Genomic DNA, 26,605 nt, shown 5'->3' with positions numbered 1-26,605 from the left:
TCCTGGGAGGGGAACAGAGAGGCAGGGACTCGGGCCACTGTATAACATCTTGTACCTTTTATATTGTCCACCATAGGGATGTACTCTCTATTAAAAAACAAATAAATTCCACTTCTGGGTATATATCCAACAGAATTGAAAGCCAGGACTCAAACAGGTACTTGTATGCCCATGTTCATAGTAGCATGTCTCACAATAGCCAAAAGGTGGAGACAACCCAAATGTTCATGGATTAATGAATGGATAAACAAAATGTGGCATATCCATACAATGGAATATTATTCAGCCCTAAAAAGGAAGGAAATTCTGATACATGCTACAATGTGGATAAACCTTGAGGACATTATGCTCAGTGAAATAAGCCAGTCACAAAAAGACAAATAGTATATGATTCCACTTATACGAAGTACCTAGAATAGCCAAATTCATAGAGACAGAAACTAGAATAGTGGTTATCTGGGGCTAGGAGGAAGGAGGAACGAGGAGTTAGTGTTCAATGGGTACAGAGTTTCAGCTGGGGTTGATGAAAAAGTTCTGGAGATGGAAGGTGGTAATGGTTGTAACAACAATGTGAACATACTTGATGCCATTGAATTGTATACTCAAACATGGTTAAAATGGTAAATTTTATGTTATGTTATTTTATCACAAAAAACAATTAAATAATTTTAATAATAAAAATAGTTCTTTTTTACTTTGATTGGAGTTATATTAAATCAATTATAAGGAGCCCTATTCTATGAGCCACAACAAAGAAGAGCCCTATCCAAAAAAGGACTCTTGGTCTCCAAATCCTGGCATTTTCCATACCAGGTGAACCTGCTCTGCTGATTGACTTTTGGGGGATTTGTGGCACAGAGCAGAGATGAAAGGCTGAACCAGGATCAGGGGATGAGGGCAGCTTCATCCAAGACAGGAAAGTAAAAGGAAGGGAAGGGATGATGGGTGGGGGCAGAAGCAGAGGAAATTTCCACATGACCACATAGACTCTCCAGGAGGAAGGAGGTGAGAGGTGGGAGTGTGGGGGGGGACTTGACTGGGGGTAGAAAGGTTGGCCTTCGAGGGGAATAACAGAGGGGTCAGACCAGGGATGTGTAAAAGAATCACCACATCCACCGAGGAGCCTAGTAAGGTGGAGATCACAGACGTGTAGAGAGAATTTTCCTACTCCTCTTACCTCTTCTCCTTCCCTAGGCAACAACCCTGAAGGGGCTGCAGATGCCAATAGCTAAATAAGTAAGGAAGAGTAGAAACCAGCACTCCCCATCCAGACCACCAACCACCACAGGCTTCTCTTCAGCAGCACCAAGCTGGGATGGGAAGAGGACTCAATTTTACATCGAGATTGAAGTTTGGATTATTATTGGGAAGGACATTACAATTATTGAAATGAGACTGAGACCAAGGGTGACCAGAACAGTCATGTGCCCTGTCTAAATTTCATCCAGGGGCAGAGCAAGATCTAGTCCTACAGAATAAATTTAAAAGAACATTAACAGGCAAAAATCAAGTTGCTTTCTGATTTTACCCCATGAGTCATACTTGTTCAATGGAATAGTTAGTTACACAATATTATCTTCAGTTGTTAATTAAAATGTGCATATATCTTGCATCTCCCATTAGATTGTAAGCTCTCTGAGGCAAGAGCCCATGTGCTATTTATCCTCATATTGCCCCCACAGCCTAGCAAAGGGTCTTGCACGTCCCAGTAGGCACTGAAATGGCTGCCGACTGAACTGCTGACCAAGAGGGATTACCCAACATGAGGCAGCACCAGGCCATTATTGTGCTTACACAATGCCCAGCACAGAGCAGGTGAGTAACAAGACCTGGTTGAGCTGAATTCGAAGTCTGATATAAAATAACATTGCAGGTTGCCCAGACTTCAGGTAAAGGAGGGAGAGATGAAGTAGGTGTAGATGGTCATTTTCTGTTTCTCCATTAGGGCTACTTTTGTTCTGGATTAAGGAGAAGAAGGCTTGAGTCGGCCCCGTGGCTTAGCAGTTAAGTGCACGCGCTCCACTGCTGGCGGCCCGGGTTCGGATCCCGGGCGCACACCCATGCACCGCTTGTCCGGCCATGCTGAGGCCGTGTCCCACATACAGCAACTAGAAGGATGTGCAGCTATGACATACAACTATCTACTGGGGCTTTGGGGGAAAAAATAAAATAAATTAAAAAAAAAATTTAAAAAAAAAAAAAAAGAAGGCTAAGACACAAGAGGAGGGTGTGGTCAGACCCAGCTTACAACCTATACTACCAGACGTGAGCATTGCAGTGCCTTACTAGGCCTCAAACCAAGCTGTATCCATTTTTGAGTAAGAGAATCTTAAAGGGCTCCTGTCCTCAAGATTACATAAAAATCATCCCAGTTATGTACTTCTGAGATAATATATTAGTAGAAGCAGCACAGAGCCCAACTCTTTAGATAGGGAAACAGATCTCAAGTAGCTCAAGAAGCAAACTTTTCTACAGATGAAGGTTGAGAAAAGGAAACCCAAGACTAGCTGATTCTGGTTTGGGGAATGGTAACATTGGAGAACACATTCCACCATCTGTTTCTCATGACAACATCACAGAAGTATCTCCTTTGTTGGCAGGGGCACCATCCCTGTTCACAGAGCAGGGAAGTAAAATGAGTATCTCCATTATTAAGTCTAAGTGCTTGATTACTGCTTCTCTGGAAGATGAACTTGATTGGCAGGCATTCAGTCAAACAACAAGCCACTTACTGAGTGCCTGCAGTGGATGGGGAACGATGGCTCTCCTTAATCTGGTCCACCCAAAATAAGTTAGGGGGTGGGGAGGAGAAAGAGCATAGTTGGTAGGTTTTCAGGGTCCTCCTGAGAACATCCCTTTAGCTCATGAGCTAGCTTACAGCTCAGTTCCAAATCCCAGGATGCCTGCTTGGAGAGAAGGTAAAACATACTTTCTCAGGGACAGAGGCCCATAAAGCTAAGGGCTCTGGATTTCTAAGTCAGACTTTCATCAAAGGCTGGTGACTCTTTCTTTGGAAAGCCAACTGATCTCCAGGGGTCCTGATACACAAGAACTACACAGCCTGTTACATCTAGAGAGAGAGATGTGGACTAGCTCCCTGGCTTCTCATGCATCTCCTCCATCTCATTCCCTAAAAAACCCAAGAAGCAGATCCTTGGTAAGAAGATGCCTCCTTAGGGTTGGAAAGCTTAGTTGAAGTGGGGATTTTTATACAAGTATCATGTTTCCTGGACGCTTAGGAACCTCCGATAAGATGCCGTAAATAACCCTTATTGAATTGGAAGAAGCGTGAGGTAGGCACAGGACCAACCACTGTGACTTCCATGGCTGAAGAGCATGGATTGAAGAGCGGTAGTTAGACCTTTGTGCAGAGACTATAACTAGGTATAGATCTCAGCCCCTGGCTGTAGAGGTCTGACAGTGCACAGATGCGCACGTGCATACATGCTCCCCTCTCTGAAGGTGGGGACAGGGGAGTGCAGAATAGCAACACTACTACAGGACTACCTGGCCATTATCTCACTTATCCTTTACTGTGTTGGAATAGTTACAGATTCACTTAAACAATCACATTGTCCGTTATCTTTGCTCTCTAAGTTGCACAGGCCTTTAGCAAAAAGCAATAAAATTCTCACCTGACCCTCACCGGCTGGCGATTCCTGCCTTTACTACTTGGTTCATTCACTTACATCCACAAACCAGCACCTACAACCCAGCTGTAACTCTATATTTAAAGTCCACTCTACTCACCCCCAGCGCAGTGGCCGTTGCTCCTGGGCCCTTGAATCCAATCCCTTTAGGGTGGCCCTTGCTGTTGGAATCCACCCACCTCTCCTTTTTTTCTACCTCTATTAACATAGCCCCTCCTCTATTGCCTCACCAACCAACTATTTTAGAACCAAAAAGTCTTTGTCTATTCATAGACACTGTAAAAGTAACATTCGTTTTATGTTTTTTAATCTCTTGTCTGTGTCTTCCATGATTCTCAATGGCTTATCTAATCAGCATGCCCTCGGGAGGTTCATCACTTGCCCGTTTAGCTTGTCCAAGCACAAGGAAGCCAGCTGAGGCATTTACCCAGGGAGAGTCAGCTCCTTAAAAATAGACAATCCTCGGGAAAGATGTCAGACCTTTTGCCTCTTCTCTCCATAGGCCTGAGATTAAGGAGAACGTTCCACATCCCACAGCCACTCCAGCTCTGCAAATCCTAATTCCTGACTCTTCAGAGGAGGATACAGACAAGGAAAACAAAGAAGGCATTTGAACACACCAACCGCAAGAAAACCGTCGCGTACTTTGTGATTTTTCTAAGTTTTATGTTGATTTTTGCCCTCATTTTATTAATTCCTTTTTTGTAAGTAGAAAAGATGTGATGAGGGAGCAATAAGTGGAAAACAGGAAGTTTGGAGGGAGGTGAGAAGGGAGAGACAGTGAGGGGAAAAGAAAAGCAGTACCAGTGTGGGGAGGTGGGCACACAGTGTGGGGGGCGGGGAAGAGGAGCATGCTGGGAAGTCTCTGGCAGTCAAGGCATCTCCAGGCACTAGCTATTGGGCTTGGTACCTACACACACCTTCCCTCCTTTAACTCTCTCAGCAGTCTTGGGAGGAGAGCATTGTCATTCCCAGCCTTGCAGATATGGAAACTGAGGCTCAGAGAATATAACACTTGCCATGGACTCAGAGACATAGGGGGAAGAGCAGGGGTTGGAAGTTCCATTAAAAAATGAACTCCACCCCTCTTCTTCCACAGGCCCTTCTGTGGATTCTCTGTCTCCAGATCCATATTTCAGGGTTTACCTTCCCTTTCAGTTAGGAAATTTATCTTCTGCTTTAAAGTTCTCACTTTATTCCTAGATCAGGTGGAGTTTTCCCTCAGTGGGAAAGCCACACCCTTGGACCTAGGGCCTGCCTACAGCCGACAAGAGGAAAGATGTGTTTCAGAGGCCATGACTGAACCATCACATTAACCCTACATCCTATTTCTCTTAATAACCCATGGAATCAAAGACTGGCAACTCTAGGGTGACCAACTTATCCAGGTTTGCCTGAGATTTCCCTGGTGTAGAAATTAATAAAAGAAACCTTAATTAAATGAGAGTCCAGAAACCCTGTAAGGGGAGCTCTCATGCCTTATCATATATCCTCAATTACACCAAACATGAAGAGACTAACCCTTGCATCTTGGACAGGAAGTAAAACTACTCTACTACTGAAGGAAGATTTCTCTCCCCACTTGGCAACAGCCCAGCCAACGAGAAATGCTGCAGCTCAGCCAATGAGAAGCCATTGCACCGCTGAACCTTACTTTCTCCCAAAGGACTTTCCTTTAGAACAGACTCTTCCTACCTCAATTTTTCTCTATAAAAGCAGCTCCCCTCCTTTGTTTTCTGGATTTGCCTAGAGTTCGTCATAGCATGCACATCCTGAATTACAATTCTTTTGGCTATTTCCAAATAAACTCATTTTGAGGATAAAATAACAGACAAATTTGCTTTTTAAGTTGACGCTGGTTTTAGCACTGAAAGTCACCCCACCCAGGAAACCCCTCCTGTCAGATCAGAACAGCCTAGGCCACAGGACACAGTCTTGGGCCTCAGGGAGTTTCCAGCTGGTTGGGGATTAGGCAAATTCACAGCAGAAGAGTATGATGCCCCAAAAAGAAGCACAAAGGGAGGGAGGGGATCAGTAAAAGACAAACTACATGTGTTTGGAGAACTAATTCATTCCACAAATGGTCATTGCTTGCCTTCTAAGGGCCAGGCCCTAGCCGATGTGAAAGAAACACTTCCTGGAGAAAATGGCCTTCAGAAGGACAGAGAAGGGATAGGGTAGGGGTAGGATTTGGAACAGCAGAACTGCCAAGGGGATATTTGAGGCAGAGGGAAGGAGCCATAAAAATAAAGACCCGAGAGGTGGAAGAATATGGCATATCCCAGGAAGTAGGGGGCAGTTTCCCTGGTACAGGGCAGGTGTGGGGAGAAAAAGGTTAGGGCCTGGTAGATAGGCTGGACCATTATAGAGGACGCATAAACATCAGCAAATGGGTCTGAACTCAAAGGAATGTGGAATGGGACTTTGTACAAGAATGGAATAATTGGCTTCAGAGTAGATTGTAGCACAGGTGGAAAGACCAGTTGGGATGTTACTGCCGAACATTTAAGTGAAACCTTTTGGATTCTACCCACCCAGGTTTTGTTTAAATAATTTGGACATTTAGTTCAGATAGTTTTTAGTTGATTTTTCATTTTGTTTTTCACTTCATACAGGAATTTGAGGGTGAGCTTCACCCTGGGTTGGTGAGGGGATGGGAAGTTATGGGACAGAGAGCTTTCTCTCCAGGATGCACAAAGGAAACAGGTTTGCAGGCTGAGGATCCTTCCTGGTGGAGGAAGTAGGGAGGGAACTGCCCTTGCAGCAAAGTGCTTTCCTCTTTATGTCCAGTGTCCACTGGGAGTTGGCTGGAGCACTGTCTGTTCCTCTGTCTGGCCCTAATGCCACCTTAGCTGTCAACCAAAGCACGTTCTTATCTACTTTTGGTTTTTGGCTTAAAACAACAAACATTTATTATTTCAAAGTTTCTCTTGGTCCAGAGTTCTTGTTTCCTTTGAGATCCTTTCTGCCTTGCTGTAGAGGGACAGCCATTCACCTCCTGTGTGTGAGCAAAGGGACAGGTAGGGTGGAGTAGTGGGGCGCACAGCCTGAAGTCCCCCATTACCACTGACTGCCACAATGCCTGCTATCTCAGAGCCTCAGGGTTTCCCACTCTACTTCCTTCTTGGGTAACTCCCTCTCTTCTCTGTGTTGGGAGGCAGGTTCCTCAGCAAATATGATGTAAGTGTAGCTAATTGGTGGAACCCAATTTATATCCAGAATTCTAGCAGCAAGGGATACTGGGAAGTAAAGTTTTTGGGTTTCCAATCTCTCCAATTAGGAGGGTGAAAAGGAGAGCATCTACCAGGGTTTGTAAGATTTTACCTGTTGGTAAAGCTATATTTCATTTTCCAACTGACTATAGTGTCTTTGTTCCATAAAACAGAACCCAAGGTGGGGAGGGTGGTAAGAGGCATCCCTTGCCCTATGGTGCCCAAGCCTGGGCCATTCAGCCATGGCTAGGATGCCAGCTCTGTTAGGAAGAACATGGCAGTCCCACATGAACCATGTGACTGGAGTGGGGCTGGAGGACTTTCCCAAAGAAGGAAGAGGGGCTGGATGTCAGGTCCCAAGGAATCTACTTCCCAAAGTACATCCTTCCCTGTTTTCTAGCACTGCTGTGTAATTTTTCCCTTTTCTTTCTTTCATTTATTAAAAAATGTAACTTCAGTTTGATTTAGGGAGGAAAGAGTATTAAATATAAGAGTTCAGTTCACCATTGTGAACTAGAGTTTTTGATTTCTATTAAGGTTGAATTTTTTTTCACTTGGTATTGAACAATTGTACTTTTTGTGAATTGCTATTCATATCCATGTTTATATTAGTGTGTTTCCCTTTTTCTTATTTATTTATGAGTTCTTTATCATATATTGTAAATAATTTTCTGTGTTTGTCATTTGTCATTCAATCTTGTTTATGGTCTTTTTTCTTCTTTTCCTTACAGAAGGGTTTAGTGTGTGTGTGTGAGAGAGAGAGAGAGAATTTTAATGAAGTCAAATTTATTCATATTTTCCTTTAAGTTTTCTAGTTTTGTTGTCAATCTTAGAAATGCTTTAACTATCCCCAAGTTTATGTACACCTATATTTTCTGCTAGTTCTTTTCTGTTTTTATATTTAAATATTCAATCCATCTGGACTTTAATTTGGTGTATGGTATAAGGATTTATCTTGATTATTTTTCCCAAGTATTACATCACCATTTGTCAAATTATGTACCCTCCATCTTCTGGTTTGAAATGCTACCTTTATCACACTGAACATTTCTGCATGCTGAGTCTGCGCTCAGCCAACCATCCTGACAGCACGTCCTACACTCGGTCTCCTTTTGCTGCCACTTACTCCCCACTCAAACCACTGTGTTCTGATTTCTGCCCCTACCGTCTCACAAACATTTCTCTGGCAAAGCTCATCATCAGATTCCTAATCGCCAAAGTCTGTGGATGCTTTTCAGGTCTTTTCTTGATGGACCTCTCGATTACATTTGACATTGTTGACAATTCTTTTCTCTTGAAATCCCTTCTTTTGGGGGTGGTTTTCTTTGCCTGTTTGTTTTGTTTTGGTATATTTTGGGACTTCTGGGTCATTGGATTTGTGCGTCTTCATCTTCGCTAAATAATGCCACACTGTTTTCTAGAGGGGTTGTAGTACTTCACACCCCCAGCAGTGTGAGATAGTCTAACTGGATTATTTAAGGACAAGATTGGTAGATCTAGGATGCTCTGGGTCTCTGCCCCCTGGCATTTGCTCAGTTCTCCTTTTGCACCTTCTCCCCACAAATCTTCTCCTCTCTCCTGTGAGCTTGAGTCCTGCTGCTGACCTGAGCCAACTCCACCAGCATCACATTCTCCCCACAACACAAAACAATTGAGAGCTTTAAAGACTCACCTTTCTAAAACCTCCTTTTTGCATTTTGTTCCATGTTCCAAAATCACCAGCGGCTTTCCAGGGCAGTCAAATTAAGTCTGAACTCCTTGGATTGGCACCCAAGGCCTTCCCTTGCCTGGCTTCCTCATTCCTCCCAAGCCTTATCTCCCCTTACTTCCTAAGGGGGCACACTTGAATCCAGCCAAGGGACCCATCCTGCTGGTGAGGGTGCAAACCGGTACAGCCACTCTGCAAAAACAATGTGGCAATATTTAATAAAGATGAAAATACACATACCAAACGACCAAGCAATTTCACTTTTGTACACGTGTACCAGGGCACATGAACAAGGATGTTTATATAGCATGGTTTGAAGGTGCTAAAACTTGGAAGCAACCCAAATATCCATTAAGGGTAGAATAAGTTGTTCCAGTCTCTGCACCCTTCTTCACTTTGTCCCCCCACTGGCCCCAGGTCAGTGCGCATGTTACTTTTTCAGACAACATATCTTCATTTAAAACAGGAGCTCAACTACCTTCCAAAATAAAGAGTTGGGAATTTTTTCCACTGAAAAACGAATTTCCAATATCATTGTGTTAATATTTAGGAAAACTCTAACAAGTTGTGGTCGTGTTTTACCATTCTGTTCATCTAAGTGCTCCTTTTCTTTATTTAATTCACTTTTTAAAGATTTATATACAGTAAAACCCATTCTCTTTTGGTGTTCAGTTCTATGAGTGTTAACAAATGCGTAGAGCCTATCCTTCATTTTTTTTCTTCTTTACAAAGGAGTATCAGGATGGGTTTAAAGTGATTTATCTCAGATTTTGTTCACTGGGGCTTTGGATAACAAAGTTTGATTTCACAACTTGATAGGCAAACTTGTGTTTACTCCATGAGTTCACAAAAGTTCAGTTCCACCTATTGGTCCTTGTTCAATTGTTTGAGTAGGTCCTGATTGCCTGCCAGGATGGCCAGTCCTGGGCTGACCCTTTCCACTAAGATCAGAAGGGTCTCTTCTGGCTTTTATTCTCTTTGGAAACCTGATAAGCGGTTGGTGCCGCTGAAGGGCCTAGCCAAGGATCTTTCTAAATCAGGTGCCCTTGGCTACCAAGTATGTAGGCAACCTGAAACTCCAGAGGGTTTGCCATATCTTAGCTACCTTGTCTTCTAGAAAGTGTCAAGATTTGATGGCCTAAGCATTAGGGGAAATGAATACTTCTCTTCACTTCTCTGAGAAAGGCAGGGAACACTGTACCACTAGTAATGATATAGCTTTCAAAGTACATTAAATCAGCTGACTATTTAACCATAAGTCCACTATTCCATTGGCTCTGACATTACTCCCCCCAAAAAATAAAATTTTTCATGGATATAAAATAAAAACCTAGAAATACTTGCATGCCATCCCTTTAAGAGACCAACCACTACCTCACCCAATATTTCACCCCTCTCCACCCGAGTTGTTTTGACCTTTCTACTTCAGTGGGTAACTTCAAAAAAATGGGATGCTAGGCCTCACCAAGATGGCAACCCTGATGGCCAGCCTCTCTGGGGTGAGTAGGAATTAGCATCTCCTACAAGTTCCCAGGTGATGCTGATGCTGTTGGTCAGGGGACCACACTTTGAGAATCACTATTCTAAATCTAACTAACAATTTATAGGAAATGCAGAAGGGAGAGGAACCTATTAACACCATGAGGATGCATTAAAAAAAAAACCCAGATTCTGAGATATAGTTCCTTCAACAAATAAATTATAAGGAAAAAGCAAGCAAGAAAGAACCTACAGATTAAAGAAGACTTAACAGGTAGGGAGAGAAGGGCCAAGATAGTAGCCCAGTCAGAGTACAAGCCATATCCTGAACATGAAGCTGAATGTCAACATCTACCAGATTCTGCCTGGGGGTCTTCAATATGGCTACAGTCTGGAATTCGGCCCCGCCTTCTTGGACTGGTCACACCCAAAGCACTTTAAAAGGGAAGACTGCCTCTATCAACTCGAGTATATAGTATCAGGGGAGCTCTGTGCTCAGGCACCAGTAGAACAATATCCTGGTATTGCTGAGTAGACAGTGACAGATTCCAGCTTCTACTTTGTAATCTGGTCCCAGGATGACCCTGGGCATAGTGCTTTCATTGGTATTTGCTTCACAGATCAGGGTGATGCCTTTGACTTTAACACCCCTTTTCAAAATCACTTCAAGTGGGTAAAGCAGGTACCTGAGATGTCCAAAGAACCCCAGGAAATGGACACTCATCCCAAGTTGGAGCTGGGATTCAAGGAAAGACAGATCATCAAGTTGAGTAATGGGAACGTTATAACCAAGAGATGACGTATTTTGAAGCCCAGGACTGCAAGGGACTGGAGGCCTAAGTTTACTCTCAACCCCACCTGAAGGCAATGTCCCTATTCCCCCTCCATCCTCCGAGGTCACCATCAGCAATCATGTCACCCCACCACCCATTCCAAATCTAACCATGGAGGCAATGTCACACATTTCCTTTTAGGGTGGGATTCTCCTGCTCATGTCATGACACCAGCTCCAGTCTCTGAGCAATGACTTGGGGAAACTCTGGCACTGCATCCAGCTCTGTTCCTAACCTGGCACCACAGCCATCCAACTGAGTCCAGGTCTGAATACCATTGGCAGGTCATCAAGGACAGACCTGAAGAATAAAAATGACCTTGAGCAAGCAGTGAATACAATAAAATATAGAAAAAAGAAACCCTGTAGAAGAGAATCCAAACATTATAAACTTAGACAAGGTAAAAGAACACTCTAGTGAACAAAAATTGGCAGAGAATCTTCAGAAAAAACAAAAAAACCTGCTAACTTCCTCATCTTTCAGAGTACAGAGCCAGCTGAAATTGTCTAGAATTGAAACATCCTTAAAATGATGCCCAGCTCAAAAAAAAAAATATGACTTTGAGAAGATAGGGAAGAAAACTCCACCTTTGAGGAACAAAATGAAGAAATTGGAGGTATAGAAGGTAGACTTGGTAAAACAAAGAGATTTTTCTCTAAAGAATTACAATGTATGGTGTATGGGTTTAGGGATGATCAGAATCCTTACACTGAGCCAGTGGATATTCTTAAAGACTGCCATAGAGTTCATCCCTGAAATGACTCAAAAATTGGAAGACAAAGTCGAGTTCAAGTTGAAGATATCATCTTCTTGATTTGAAAGGACCATGGAAGTTTGCTAGGGTTAAAGTCTTGTTTACTATGAATGATACAAGTGAAGAATTAAAACAAGCTAGAAAAGCACTTGATGAAGCCTATTATGGATCTTGACGCCTTTTGTAATTTCTGACACCTTTTTGTAATTATCTTCTGGGGAGACCATATATAGTAACTGAATATTGTTTACAGTAAGGTCCTGATATCTAACCACGTAAGTGAAAGATGGAGAAACACAAAATTTTCCTGTCTTTGATTTTAGAGTGCTATTTGAGATCTTACTTGCCTGCCTTTATATTACCATACTTGAATTACTTATTGGGTTTTAATGACCACAGAAAAGTTAAAGTATCTTGCAAATCACACAGTTCCTTCTGACTTTTGACATCTAAATGATGAAGCAGTACTTGTATTAGGTGTCTTTGTGCACCTATTAGGTGTACGCTATCCTATAGCTGTTTAATATGTAAAATCTAAATGTCACCTCTGACCCCATGACAGCTAAAACGTGTTTCACGTATTCTCAAGTTTCTAGACAGCAGTAATCTAACAGATTATTAAGGATAGTTAATTGGTTTGTGTTTCTCTTAAGTAGAAGATGATATAGGAATATAGTCTTTTGTAAACATGTTTCTGTCTTACAAGATAATTTGTTCTAATATTTTTTTCTTCAGATAGTGATTTTTTGGAGAAACTAAATTCCATGGGAATGCTTCAGTGTTGGAAAGCTTTTTTGATTTAAAAGCTTTGGGGCTTATACATATTATTTGTCAGGTTGTAAGATAACTCATTTTTCCAGATCATATTTAAGCTTCTAAAATAAATGCTTTCAGTAGTAGCTGGAATGGCATGGCTTTAAAAGCTGATGGCAGAATAAGTATTTGGGGTAGTTTTATTAACATATTTGTTAGTACTTGTTCATTTTGGAAATGTGTACTTGACTAAGATCAAATATGGCTGTGGAAACCACGTCCTCAAATTCCTATAGTTCAGGATATACAGATTTTGCATGTATTTAACTATATTGTATTAAATTATTATTGCACTTAGCTTAAAATAAAGATGGAGATTCATGTAAAGGGATCAATGAATCTTACTACTTGTGAAACTGAACGTTTTGTGTGCCACTTATAAACATTACCTATAAATCAGTACTTGGGAAAATTCTACATTCTTAACCTATTAATATCAGGAATAAAGTATGAAAAATTAAACAAAAAAAAATGACCTTGGGGGCACAAATCTTTGAGAAGTTGGAAACCCCTTCCCTCCCCCAAAAGTAAAACTGCTGGACAATCTTTTTCTTAGCTTCTCCACTGCCTGCAAACTGCTTCATGTCATTCCCCTTTGTTGTTACTTGCAGTGCAGCCAAGAGAGGATCTGCCATCTGCTGCTCATTAACCAGGCAGGAATAGTGGGTCTTACCATACTTGTGGCTGACTGTGAAGGGCTCAGCAGACCAGGGGGAAATGACCTCTAATGTCTGTAAAATTCTTCTTCACCTTTTAAATTCCTCAACTTATTTCAGGGTCATCCTATGATCCTGATGTGCCTCTTCGTCAAGTCCTATTCAGCAATTTCAAGGGGACAAAAAAACCTTGCCATTTCCTTCTCCAGTAAGCCAATTCTCTGAAAATGGGTACACTGGCCTCAGTGATTATAAATCCAGAATTTTGACAGCGATAGGGATGGAGAAAGTCGTCTTTCCTGGTCACTGTTCTATACCCTTCTTCACCGCATTAAGGGCTGACTGTGGCTCCATCACCCACTCGTGCATTGACAAGTCTCTTCCTATAAGATGGTTGTGTCAGTGGCATGTCTACTATTCTCTTCTGTTGGTTGAAAAGTGCAACATCTTTGCCCAGTGGGTGTGGTGGAATGAAGCAAGTTCAAGGGGTTGTTTTAAGTTATATTCTAGTGAAGCATTTATTTTCTTGTAGCTCCATCCAGTTGCCGCATTTGAAGCAAAACTTTACTTGGTATTGTCCTATTATTTAATCTAAAGTCAAAGGGTTTCGAATTTTTAACCTGATCTGTGGAGGACAGAGGTTGAAAGCTATTGACTCTTGTTCAACAGCCATGTTGCCTTGCTGCCTGGGTGTCTGTCTGGCCCCTTTCCATAAACATTTTTTCTTCAATCCTTATAGCTCTTCAGTAGAAATCTGTTATATCTATCATCATTTGTAAAGTCGGAGAGTCACAACTTCAGCAATTTGACAGGTTTGCCAAAGAGAAGGCTTTGGTACCCATCACCTAGAGTATCTCAAAAGCAGGTTCCTCTCCTATCACTTTCCTTTCCCTTTGCCCAGCCTTTCCATATACAATGCTGTGAGGAGAGTGCTCCTTTTCAGGCAGATGGGCACTATCTAGTTGGTTCATTAATGGGCAATTCGAGGCAGAAATAAGAGGATATAATCTCTTTTCTTAACACCAATTTGGATGCTGTTATGGATTGAATGTTTGTGTCCCTCAAAATTCATATGTTGAAATCTAATCCCCAACGTGATGGTATTTGAAGGCAGGACCTGTGGCAGGTGATTAGGTCATGTGTGTGGAACCCTCATGAATGGGATTAGTGCCCTTATAAGAGGTCAGAGGGCTGGCTTACTCTCCTTCTGCCATGTGAGGAGGATAAGAGAAGTCAGCTGCCTGCAACTACAAGAGCACTCTCCCAGAACCTGACCATGCTGGCACCTGGTCTCAGACTTCCAGCTTCCAGAACTGCAAGAAATAAATTTTTGTTGATAAGCCACCCAGTTTACGGTATTTTGTTATAGCAGCCTTAGCTAGGACAGATGCTTACACTCTGAATGAAGGAAATCCTTATACTTACTTTCAAAATATATTCTCTCCTTGACTTCCGTCTTTTATCTCTCTCTAATTTTGGGTCCATTTTTTTTCATTGTACTCCCCCTCCGGCAGCTCTATTCTTGCAGAGCCATGGCAGGACATCTTTAAATTAATGTTCTAAATAGAAAACACTAAAACGAAAAATCTCTTCAATCACTAGTGACTAAGTACTGGGAACTGATGTGCTCAATCTTCTTCCATGTTGTGCTCTTTGTATTCTCAGATGATAATATATTATGTATTTGAATTGCTGACACATTAAAAATGAAGTTTAAGATATATGCATACAAAGCATATGTTGTATTGGTGTAATAATGGTAATTTAGAATATGGTACTCAAGAGACAACTACTTGTATGTAGTGTATTATCCTTCTCTTGAACCTTACCCAAATCCACATACTGTAAAACAAAACAAAACATTTAAGGAACAACGGAACACTGGATATTTCACAAATTATTTTTTTAGGTATATTAGTGGTATTGTAGTTTTCTTAAGAGTGCTATCTTTTAGGGATATTAAAATACTTTTGGATGAAATAAGATGATGTCTGGGATTTGCTTCAAAATAATCTGGGAAAGGAGAGTGAAGACGGGACATAGATGAAACAAGGTCAGGAAAGGATAAATATGGGCACGTGGAGATTCACTACACTCTACTCTCTTGTGTGTTAAAATTTCCCATAATAAAAAGTAACAAAACAAAACATGGGGTGATAGACATATATTTACTCTGACACCAATTATTTGAGTAAGACAAATCCACGTCTCATCCCTGACCTACCCGGGGAGGAATGGAGACCAAACGTCCCAGGCCGCCCCTCTAAGCCCTTCAGCAGTAGCGGCCATCTGTCCCTGGGAGCAGCAGTGCCTGTTTCAGCTGGCACATGTGGTGGAGACGCTGGAAGGCTGGGTGAATGGACATGCTTCTCAATATACTTAGAGAAGAGGGCTACACAGAGCATAACACCCACAGGAGGCAGGAGGGGCCGCCTGCCCTCAGATCCCATGTTCTCCAGATGCCCTGGGCCTACCTGACAGGGATCAAGGTATTCAGTGCTATGAAGCCTCCCCAGTTGGGCACCTGGAGCTGTGGAGCACACGTGCTCCTGGTTCACTTTCAGGCCCAAGGCTGGGTAGGGCGGAATTGGCTCTGGGGCCTTGCACACTTCCTAGGATTCGCCAGCAGAGACTCAGGTCTCCGTATTGCCCCCACTCCTGCTCCCCACCGTGCAGTAGCATAGAAAATGAGAATCAAGAAGGTAAATTCAAATTGGGGTTGGGGGGAGTGCCACAAACCTTTGACTCTCCCTCAGGCTTGGCCTCCTAAGAGGAAGAAGAAACAGTGCCTGGATGGTAGAAAAAAGATGGGGACCACCCATGGAAACAAGCCGAAAGCTGGGGCACCGAGGACTGCCTATCCTTTGGGACCCAAAGTATGGTTATTTGCATCATAAGTCTATGTCTTGGGAGTGTGGCTGCTTGTATTTCATTATCTTTTGATTTGTTCAATATCAGCCTCTCTCAGGTATCCTTTTTTGAGTTCCTGTGTCAAGCATGCTATCTCATTGAACCTTCCCCTGAAGATTACCTGAGGAAGGAATACCACCCAAGGAAGGTGCTATTAGCCTCATATTACATATACAGAAACTGAGGTCAAGAGGTTAAGCAACTTCCCTGAGTTCAAACAGCTTATATCCCAAGAGGTGGGATATAAGCCTTATTCTTACTTCACAAAGCTGTCTCCAGGTTGGGGAAAATGATGTTGACCTTGGGAATCTGCCCAAGAACCCCAAAAAGAGAGGGGTCCTTAGGGGCAAAATTGAGACTGTTCATACCCCACCCCTCCCAACCACCAGCCAGTCTGCTTGGTTCTCATGTTACAACCGGCAGTTCTGGGTTTGGATGGATCAAAGGAGGCTGTTTCCATGCTGTGCTCCATCCTTGGTACAAAGTGCTTCACAAGCCCCCTTTATCCCCATCATCACATGCCAGTTTCCAGAAACCTCTTAGGCCCCATGAGCAGCTCCCATTATCATCTACAGGCAATGACGCTTGTGTCAGCTGTCTGCCATCCTCTGGCTACCCAACTTCCACAAATGAACATCAGGACACAGTAGTGCACAAATGCTGCTCTCTCCCCTTTCTCGCCACTGCGACCCAATTTCTGCTCCCTCTATCCCACCTAGACTGCTCTGGTCAGCTCACTAGCCCTTTCCCACTTGCTTACAGTAACACATTGCACATGAATCTGAGGGACACATGAATTTCTGGTCAGTACAGCGAGGAGCCCTCAAATATGGCACAGTCAAAGCCTCCTTAGCATCCCTTCTCCTCCACTCCTGCTCTGAGCCAAATGGTCCCAGGCCCACTCTCAACACCACACAGAAAGCACTGAAGCAGAAGTTGCTTTAATCAAGGGGTGAAGTCCTCATCAGGCGGACCTCACTCGACCTCTGGTGGTGGGGTCTCAGCCTACCCCCCACATGCCCTGAGGCCCCTCGGGAAGGAGGGAACAGCCAAATAGCAAATTCTGGCAGAGGCCAGGGAGTGGAAATAGGGAACCCAAGTCAAGGGGCAGGGCACTGACAGGTGGGAGTGAAGCTGAACAGGGCAGAAACAGCTTTACACACACGGTTCTACCTAGGGGCTGGCTGAGGTGGCTGTGCATCGGGCAGCAGGTAGAAGGGGACAGCGGGGGAAGGAGCTCTTAGGAGATGAGGCGACCGTGAAGCTGGTTCAGCTGCTCCTGGGTCAGCACCAGCCGGTGTCGCTGTCCAAGGCCAGCCGCACACGAGAAGGTCACTTTGCCCATGTAGACAGTGTCATCTTGTTGCTCCTCCTTGGCCTGGGAGTTGGCAAGGAGAAGAGACCCCCAGGTCAGGGGCTCACTGAGCTGTGTGCCACTGGAGGGGCCCTGAGCCCCGAGACCAAAGTAGCCCCTGGGAGCCAGGTTTTTAAGCTCCTAGGCTATGGTGATCACATTTTCCAAATCAGAATTGGGGTACATAGCCTGACAAGGGAGTTTTGAGCCCCTCCTGGTGTGAAAAGTCATAGAAGATGTTTAACTGCTAAAATATTGGAATTTCTGGAAGCACTGCAAGCACTGCAAGCACTCTTCAGTTACTTGCAAGTAAGACTCGGGAAGATAATTCAGGATATGTAGTTGTTGAATCTGAGACCCTAGAGGCCTCTTCAAATTCTGGAGGAGAGGGGAAAGACCCACCTGAGCCCTCCATCCTGCCCATCCTCCTCCCCATGCTCCCCCTTACCCTGAGGAAGGCCGACGAAGGGAAAGTGGCAAAGTCAGTGCGGACCGTGGCTCCAGGGCGCTGAGATACAGTCTCCTTGAGGACTTCATCCTATTGTAGGAGAAGGGGAACAAAGGTTCATTTAGGGGACCTCCACAGACTAGCCCAGTATCTCCCTGGTTTCAGAGGGACACTAACACCCGGGGAGCAGGGACCCAGTCCTCTCTATCACCTTACTTTTGCTCTCACCTCCAACCCCATCCCCACCCAACATCCTTACTTTATAATACTTACCCTTTAAGGCCCAACTCAGATTCTATGGCCTCTGGGAAGCCATCCCCAACCATTCTAACCCCCAGTGATCTCAGCTCTGAAAGAAGCTGCAGCTGAACTGCACACTCAAAAGATAATCCCAGCTCAACCCATTTTGTTAATGAGAATCTACCTTCTGTTTGCACCAAGACACTGAGCTCCCAAGACAGGAACCCTGCCTTCCCTTCCACCTCCCCTGCAATGTGCCATCTAGCACAGGGCTGGGCCCAGAGGAACTCTGGGAGTGCCTGTGGAAATGAATATGCTAAGGGCTCCACCAGGGAAAGCTCTGAAGTGAGCCCTGTTGGGTGAGGAAGGGTGGGGTCTGAGCTGACCTTGAGCTTCTCGATGGTGTCACTTAGGGACTTGAGCTGAGCCACTTGCTCCAGGAGCTGGGCCGACGGGCTCTTGGCAGCTGTGGGGATAGAAGGCTAGTGAGGCCCACCAAGGCCCAGGCAGGCAGCTGTACTGGATTAAGGGTCAACAGTGCAGATCCTGGATCCTCTCATGGAACAGGCACATAAAAGAGTGGGTGACTTGGGGGCTGGCCCGGTGGCGTAGCATTAAGTGACCGCACTCCGCTTCGGTGGCCCGAGGGTTCACAGGTTCAGATCCCAGGCGCGCACTGACACACCGCTTGTCAAGCCATGCTGTGGCAGCGTCCCATGTAAAGCAGAGGAAGATGGGCATGGATGTTAGCCCAGGGCCAATCTTCCTCGGCAAAGAGAAGATTGGCATTGGATGTTAGCTCAGGGCTGATCTTTCTCACAAAAAAAAAAAAAAAAGAGTGGGTGACTCAAGTAAACTGAACACTGAGGCCAAAGAGCACTGCTGGGAAGAGCCTCTACAATGTGGGAACTGCCTGGGCAGGGGCTACATCCCAGGGGTAAGAGGAGGGGGTGTGTTATTCATCTCAGCGGTTGGCAGGTCCATACCAGGGTTGGTGCGAGTGATGTCTACCACGTGAGTGTGCGTGCTCAGCTGATTCAGTGTCTCCAGCAGCTGGTTAGTCTTACGATACAGTGCTCCAGCTGCTAGCTCACTGCCAAGGCCCTCATGGGGTGGGAGGGAGAGCTTTGCCACATGCAGAGGAGGCAGGGCTGCTAAGGATGCTTTCATCTGGGCTCCCTGTGGGGAGGAAAAAAGGGGTGGGGGTGGTAAGAGATGACAGAAGGCCCCTGCTGTCTATCATCAATGTGGGAGGTACGCTCCACCTCCAGCCCAGTCCTCCCTGTGACTCTCTCACCTTGAGGATGCTGTTCTCATGCTGGAGCTGGGAGATGTGCAGCCTCATGGCAGAGATCTGCTGAAGCAGCAGTGGTGAGTCCTTCACCAGCCCAGGACCTGGCACAGACCCCGGAGTCTGCCCAGGGGCACCTCCTGTGGGTACCACAACAAATGTCATCAACCCCAGGTGGAGAGGGTTGAAGATGGGCTCCATCCCTGCTCATCTCCTTTCCTTAGCCCCTCCCACCTCCTGATCTGGTTACTCCCAAGGTGGAAGTTTCACCCTGTTCCCCCAGCCCCAATTTCCATCATCTCTGGCAACCCCCAGCCAGGGTGAGTCTCTACCTCGCTGCTGTTCTTCTGTGCTCGGGATAGCCCGTGGGGGAGCAGGAAAAGAGGAGAGGAGAATTAGATGACTTAGGGATTAGGGAGACACACCAGAGGAATCCTAGACACGACCTCCAGGAAAACCCTTATGCTGATCACCACGCTTTCTCTAACAAGAGCCTTCTACCTTTAGAGAAAGAACAAATATGTGTGAAAGATAAGAAAAGGGAGTGAGGCCACCAGACAGGGTGTGAGAAAGAGCTGCAGCGGGACCGTGCTTTGAAGGAAGCCCTTGGGGCCCAAGGCCATTCCTGCCTCCCTGCCTCATGCTCCACCTCCAAGAAGGGCAGAAGGAACGCTCCCAAGACCCCGATAGGTCTACACCCTTAGTGCTCACCAGCAGCAAAGCTTAAGTTGAGGATGCAGGTGTATTCCCGTGACCCTCAGGGTTCCCCATTGCTCTGAAGTAAAAGACCCCTTTTTTGGTGAGAAGTTTCATAAATTCAGAACCAGTATTTGTTTAAAAAGCCTGTGCTACAACAACACAATGTGGTAATTCTGGACACTCCTTCCCCAAGGAACAGGAGCCATCTGTACCACAGGAGTCTAAAGTCAAGAAGGTACTTGGTCTACTCCCAAGATCAAGAGGCACCAGTGACAGGGGCTTTGATGAAGATAAGACCCTAGGTGAGGCCAGCTGACAGGACAGTACAGCAGGGGAGGTCTAGAGGTCTTGGAGGCTTATTTCCAGAGCAAGGAGTTTGTCTTCTGGAGGTGAGAAGGGTGAGTAAGAAACTGAAAAACTATTGGACAGATGAGAACTAAGATGGCAGTGGCCACTTCCTTGGTCAGGAAACTAGAGACCGGTCCTGGAAGCCAGAAGAACTCTGGATAAGGAGCCCTGACCCTGACCACACTAAGAGGCCAGGCAAAGGTCAGAACACAAGCCCCAAGTGAAACTGGGAGAATTCAGCAATGGAAGAGACAACCACAACACAGGGTGAAGCCATGTGAACTCGATGGGGAAAACACAGTGCGCAAGCAGAGGAGCAATCAAGAGCAAGCAGGAGGCACAGCTGGATACTGCAGCACAGTTAGCCCAGTCTGCTGCAGGCTGATGACTCTCTGGGATATAGGGCTGGGTCAGAAAGGCCAGAGTGCAGACCCAGAAGAGACATCTACTAGAGTCCAATTGTCGTAATTCTGAGCTTCACTAACAACTTAGTAATGCCCTCTCAGTCAGTGGGACTCTGTACATATCTTCGAGAAAAGTAAAAATTTGATGAAAGCTGCCACAGAGTGCAATTGGGCAAGCACACTCCTGGCTGAACATCCAGGGATAAGAGGAGGACAGAAGTCAAACTGAGGCCAAGGACAGGAGGAAAAGCATTCAGTCTCCTCTGGGCCAGTGCTGCCTGTGCCACTGCACTCACCACCAGCAATGCCAGAGACCAGGGTAGCAATACCCGAGGGAGGGGGCCCCCGGAGCCCCTCGATCGTGCGCTTGGACTGGCTGTTCAGCCGCTGCTTTAGCTCTGCCTTCTCTGCCTCTAGCTGGTCGATGTCAGCCTGGAGTGCATCCATCGTCTCCTCAAACTCTCTGTGAAAGAGAATTTGGGCTTGGGCAGTGTCCCTTCCCCACGGCCCGCCGCCCCCAGTCCTGACAGGTCTTTGGAGTAGCCCTGCTGGTGAGCCAGGGGCAGCACAGGGTGATACAACGGGGCTGGCAGTCCGGGAGGAAAATGGTGTCTGTTCCCCCGGGGAGTCTCACTAGGAGAAGGCCCGGGTAGGGAATGGGTTAGGAGGCAGAGAGCCACTGGCAGAAGGGAGGGCTGCAGTAAGCAGGGGCCTGGGGAAGGTGCCTGACTTCTCCTTCTTCCGCAGCAGCGCCTGGGTCTCCTCCAGCCGAGTCTGGACTTTCTCAGTGCGCTCATCTGCATCCTTGGCAGCACTGTCCAGCTTCTTCTCCAGGAGGCTGAGCCGCACGTTGGCCTCACTCAGCTCCTCCCCCTGGATGAGGGCAGAGAGCTTCTAGTTCCCTTACATCCTCCCATGGCCCCCCAGGAACCTGGGATAGCCCAAGAGATAGCAAGCTCCCTAAGGGCCCATAAGAGCTCCCAATGATCACAGGCACCACCTCTCCCCTCAACCCCCAACCTGTCTCAGTCCAGATTCCCAACACTCACTGTTGCCCTGTGCCCCACCATACTTCCTAGCCCCCACAAGCCTACCCCACCCTCACCTTGATCTTGAGTGACTTCTTCAACTCCTTGATAACCGTCTCTCGGTCTTCAAGCTTCAAGCCCAGGCCCTCAGCATCTGTGATCTCCGCACGAAGGGCTGCAGCCCGCAGCTCAACTGGGGGAGGCTAAGGGTCGGGGTGGGAGCAGAGAGCAGGGTGGGGAGAGGAGGGCACCAATGTGCTCCTTTCAAAAAGATCCAGTCATAGGGAAAATCTGCTTGCCTTCTAAGTAGAGTGGGGCTCTTCAGATTTCTTCCTCCTGCCTCCCAGCCCTCCCACAACTAGCAGCAGCTCTGCAGGTCTTGCTCCTCCAAGCCCCTGGAGCCCCTTCAAGGAGCTCCCCACTCACCTTGCTGGGGGGCCTCTCTGCATCATACTCTCCCTCCTGCATGGCTGTGGCCAACTTGTTCATGGTACTGATGAGGATGTTGCACGACTGACGCAGACACTCGTAGGGGCTGCTAGAGGGGGTCCCGTAGATCTGCAGGAGCCAAGGGCAGCAATGAAAACCCCACATTGGCCACCTGACACCCCAGCACCTTCTGCCCAGCCATCCAGGCCCACCTGCTCGCTTGCTTTGAAAGCCAGCTCCTCCAGGGCAGCCACAGGCAGTCCCTCATTCTCCGCCAAGGGGGCAATGAACTGGGCAGCAGCAGCTGCCACTTCCTGCAGCACAGCCACCACCCACGTCAAGTGTTTCCTGCAGTCTAGGAGTGTGTCGGATACCTGCACAACAGGCCAGAGTCAGGAGCCCACCCTGGGTCTAGCATCGCAGCTCCCAACTACCTCAAAACTGTTCTTGTCCCCTGACCAGATCCAGATCTTGACATGCTGGGCCCCTCCAGGTTCTACTCGGCTTCCTTCCCTTCCCCCCTCAACAGCCCTAAACCTGTGGTCCAAAGGCCAGTGCAGCTGGGATTCCAGGAGCGTCTGTCCCTGGCATTCGCCTTCGGATCTTCTTGCAGAACTGGCGGATGTCACTGCATGATGTTTCCAGGTCCCGGAGCAGGAGGGCAATATCTGAAGCCTCCTGCCCACCCTACTCAGGGAATAGGAAATGAATGAGGAGCCAAGTGAGTATTAGGGCTGGAGGTGAGGAGGTGGGGACTAAGAAGGAAGAGGAGCTCAAACAGATCTAGTCGTGCACTCACCTGCAAGAAGGCACGCAGCCGCGCCACCTCCACGCTCATGCAGTCCAGGGCACTCTGGGTGAACTGTGAGGACAGAAGCCTGTGGTTGTCAGCCCCCAACAGAAGCCCTTCTGCTCCATCATCATCTCTAAGAAGTCTCTACCCTAAGCTGACCCCCATAGGAGTGGGTTCTCTGGCTTCCCTGATCTGGCCTTAATGACCCTGTTCCAGTCTTGTGGAACAACCCTTCAGGGTCAGATCTCTTGATCTGATGTCCTCCATTTCTGATTTCTATAGGAGGCTCAATCAGTGGCCCACATACTTCACCTTAATGTGGTCGGCCAACTGCATGGTACTGTCCTCAGGCTGTTCTGCGAGGTGGATGCTGTACAGATGCTGAGAAGAGATGACAAAGAAATAGATAGCCTTTAGACCTTGGAAGGATGGAGAATTCTTCCCAAACTGCAATCTGAGCCTCTGTCATCCTGGGACGCCAGAGGTACAAGAGAATCTGAAACCCTCAAGGAGCTATATCCTAAGGCAAATTCATCTAAGAGCAAGCCAAGCCTCAAGCAGCCAGCCTGGGTGAAACCAACAGCCCCCAGCAGGAGAAACCTCCCTCCCTCCCTCACCAAGCCCAAATTCTTGCCCCAGACCTGGTAGTACTTGATGGCCTTGGTGAGAGGCTCTACATTAACAGTCTCATCCAGCTGATCCTTGTGCAGCAGCTCAATCAGGAAATCCAAGGAGCGCTCGTGGGCACTCATCTCAGGGTAGAGGCTGCCCACCTTCTTATACACATCCACATTGCACTGAGAGAGGGCACTAGAGACCAGAGAAGGGCCCTATGAAGCCCGGGCCTGCCAGGCAATCTCAGTTCCAGCCAATCTCGGCCCCATGGCCCTGGAGTGAGGGCTCAGGGGTCACTTACTGTTCATAGCGGTGGAGTGTGGCCTGCAGCAGACTCAGCGAGTACACCAGCCCAGCAGCAAAGCTGAGCTGTTCCCCAGCAGCTCCTCGAAGCCCGGGCCGCTCTGAACAATTCTCACTTAGTTCAAACTTCTCTTGGGCCTGCTTCCGGATCAGCTCTGCCTGTCAGAAGAAGCACCAGGGACTTGGGGCTCAGAGCAGAGGACAGAGAACACAGATTCAGGAATACAGGACACAGAGCTGAGCAACTAGAGGGCGGGGAAGGGCTGGGGGTGGGGTGTGGTATGGACACACAAAGGGGAGAAAGCAGTAATAGCTCTTAGACGGGTAGGGAGGTGGGCAGTGAGTCTCGCACAGGAAAGGGTAATGATGTGATTACTGGCAGCTGTGAGGATTTGGCATATGGGGATGAAAGGGTAGTGGGACCAGTGGCACCAAGCTATTTCTTGCCTTAAAGCTGCTGCTACCTTTTAATCTAGAATTCTATCCTGTTATCCCCCTACTAGCTCCTAGTCATCTTCTAAGTCTCAGCTCAAATGTTATTCGTTCAGTGACACACTCCATCTAAATCAGATCCCCAACTGTGCTCTCTCAAAGCAGCTACCTCCCCTTCATAACACACCATCTGTACTATACATCCACCTGTGACTTGGCTGACTGTACTCCTCCACTACACCATACATTCTTTCTGAGCAGGGACGCTGACTACTATCCTCGCTAAGCATCCTCAATGCCTGGTTCACAGTAAGTTCAATAGATTCCTGTGGGACATGTGATTGACTGGCCATACCTTGCAAATGAGACGAGGCATGAGCAGCAGCACCAGGACGCAGTCATGGTCCCCACCTGGCCGAAGGAAGCTGTCAGGCATGAAGGCCGTCAGCAGAGACATGTGCCGGTTGGCCTGGGCCACCTCCATCTGCCTCAATTCCATCTCAATTGCCTGTGAGGTAGACACAGAGGCAGGCTCTCAGCCAGACTGGAGAGAGTCTCAGAACCACCGTGTCTTGCTCCACCAGGTTCCCTGCTTCCAGGACAAGCCCAGGCCAGGAGTCTTCCAAACCAGCATGCAAAGCACCCCCTCTCCCAGGAACCTGAAGCCCAGAATCTCATACCGGTCATCCCACAGCCACTCCCAACCTGGGTTCCCCAACACTTCCTCCTCTCTGACCCACCCACTTCCCTGACCTTGGCATGGGCCTTAGTCTCAGCAAACTTGATTTTGAAGTCAAAAGTCTCTGGGGGTGGCTGCTGCTGCCTCTCCACGGACGCTTCCTGCTGGTTTGTCAGTTCCCGATTCACATCCTGGGAGCAGAGATGGACAATGAGGCACAGCTCGTCATGAGGGAACCCTGGGGTGATCAAGGGCAGAGACCAGGGGGTGCACAGACACCTGTAGGTGAGCTGTCAGCTGGCGGTACTTCTTGATGGTTTGCTGGTAGTCTGCAACTGTCTCCTGGGCTGCCTCCACACGCTTCTGGGCCTCCCGTACCCGGGCACCTGCCATGTCCAGCTGCTCCCGCAGCTCCAGTTCTGTCTCACGTGCATTCTCCTGCAGCTCATCATTCATCTCATTCATTGCTTCCTGGGAGGCCACAGGTAGTTGGGACAAAGGAAAGGCAAGGTCAGGGTAGCAGGCCAGGGTGGGTCCACTCACTACACACCCTGCTCAAAGCTCAGGGGTCATGTGTCAGTCCCTCTCTCAGCAAGTCCCTTCTAAATACCCTCCCGTCAGGGTCAGAAGTCAGGGGTTTGATCTTCTCTTACCAAGTCCCCCACAGTCTCTCTTAACTCCCGCACTTTCTCTTCCAGATTCAGGTTCCGGTCTGTCAGCATCTCCACCATCTCCTCAGCACCCAGAGCAGCATCCACCTGTATTAGAGGGAGGGAGCAGGGCTGCTGAAAGGTGCCTCGCAAGAGGAGGCACCAACAGGAGAGTGGGGGTGGACACTCCGGGTGAGGGGCTGGGCTCCCCAGACCTGCTCCTTGAGCTCATCAATGGTGCTCTCTGCCTGGCTCAGCTCCTCTTGCAGACGCTCCCGCTGTTGCCTCACAACTTCCAGCTCTTGGTTCTTCTTTTCCATGAGCTTCTGGAGTTTCACATGCTCCTGCTTCTCTGAGGAAGAAAGATCCCGCATCCTGTGGAGAAGCAAGGAGAGAGAAGGGGGACAGCCTGTGTCAGAGTCACTGGGCAGTGGGCGCTCTAACACATTTGGAGACAGGAGAGTAAGCTCTAGAGCCAAGCAGTGAGGGCACCCTACCTCACCAGGGCATCCTTCAAGCGGGCATTCTGCTCCTCAAGCTGCTTGAGCTGATAACTGGACGCAGCCCCATCTGAGCCTGGGGAAGACCATTAACACTTTCAGACATGGTTCCAACCCCACCATTTGGCCCCCAGCAACTCCTCGCCCCTTACCCTTCTCTTCAATCTCAGCCTTGAGGATCTCCAAGTCAGTGGTGAGCTCGTCCACACGCTCCTTCAGCGCCTCCACCTCCTGCTGCAGGGACTCGGCCCGCTCTTCGGCCATCTCCTTGTCCAGAGTGGCCATCTCGATGGCATCAGCAGTGTCAGCCATCTCCTCCATGTAGCGTTCCTTTGCCTCCAGTGCCTCCTTGGCTTCCTGAGGAGGAGTGGAGGTTG

The 26,605-nt window shown here is 47.2% G+C and overlaps 1 protein-coding gene and 2 pseudogenes across 8 annotated transcripts in view; 2 read left to right on the top strand and 1 right to left on the bottom strand.

The window, feature by feature from the left end:
* The first annotated feature begins 10,429 nt into the window (after window positions 1–10,429).
* Window positions 10,430–11,153, top strand: LOC131412273 (adaptin ear-binding coat-associated protein 1-like; annotated as a pseudogene).
* A 42-nt stretch (window positions 11,154–11,195) lies between these two features.
* LOC131412272 (transcription initiation factor TFIID subunit 13-like) lies at window positions 11,196–11,811 on the top strand (annotated as a pseudogene).
* A 5,327-nt stretch (window positions 11,812–17,138) lies between these two features.
* The window catches only part of DCTN1 (dynactin subunit 1), a 28,375-nt gene continuing 18,908 nt past the window's right edge, over window positions 17,139–26,605 (bottom strand). For 5 of the 8 annotated variants that reach the window (XM_058550903.1, XM_058550900.1, XM_058550904.1 and 2 more), the window contains 23 exons: window positions 26,381–26,585; window positions 26,226–26,304; window positions 25,944–26,103; window positions 25,732–25,836; window positions 25,358–25,549; window positions 25,153–25,269; window positions 24,755–24,907; window positions 23,966–24,126; window positions 23,691–23,859; window positions 23,362–23,430; window positions 23,056–23,118; window positions 22,794–22,943; window positions 22,469–22,630; window positions 22,254–22,385; window positions 21,905–22,030; window positions 21,530–21,672; window positions 21,096–21,262; window positions 19,681–19,695; window positions 19,355–19,488; window positions 19,044–19,236; window positions 18,444–18,523; window positions 17,818–17,907; window positions 17,139–17,393 (listed from right to left, as the gene is read on the bottom strand). In XM_058550903.1, coding sequence (XP_058406886.1) covers window positions 17,256–17,393; window positions 17,818–17,907; window positions 18,444–18,523; window positions 19,044–19,236; window positions 19,355–19,488; window positions 19,681–19,695; window positions 21,096–21,262; window positions 21,530–21,672; window positions 21,905–22,030; window positions 22,254–22,385; window positions 22,469–22,630; window positions 22,794–22,943; window positions 23,056–23,118; window positions 23,362–23,430; window positions 23,691–23,859; window positions 23,966–24,126; window positions 24,755–24,907; window positions 25,153–25,269; window positions 25,358–25,549; window positions 25,732–25,836; window positions 25,944–26,103; window positions 26,226–26,304; window positions 26,381–26,585 — 3,003 coding nt within the window. In that variant the 3' untranslated portion in view covers window positions 17,139–17,255. The remainder of the gene's footprint in view (window positions 17,394–17,817; window positions 17,908–18,443; window positions 18,524–19,043; window positions 19,237–19,354; window positions 19,489–19,680; window positions 19,696–21,095; window positions 21,263–21,529; window positions 21,673–21,904; window positions 22,031–22,253; window positions 22,386–22,468; window positions 22,631–22,793; window positions 22,944–23,055; window positions 23,119–23,361; window positions 23,431–23,690; window positions 23,860–23,965; window positions 24,127–24,754; window positions 24,908–25,152; window positions 25,270–25,357; window positions 25,550–25,731; window positions 25,837–25,943; window positions 26,104–26,225; window positions 26,305–26,380; window positions 26,586–26,605) is intronic. The other 3 variants (XM_058550898.1, XM_058550901.1, XM_058550899.1) reach the window with 2 other exon arrangements.

Source organism: Diceros bicornis, chromosome 12 (genome assembly GCF_020826845.1).
Source record: "Diceros bicornis minor isolate mBicDic1 chromosome 12, mDicBic1.mat.cur, whole genome shotgun sequence".
Classification (NCBI taxonomy): domain Eukaryota; kingdom Metazoa; phylum Chordata; class Mammalia; order Perissodactyla; family Rhinocerotidae; genus Diceros; species Diceros bicornis.
The sequence above is the reverse complement of the archived record's forward strand: the minus strand, read 5'-3'. Positions and strand labels throughout refer to the sequence as shown.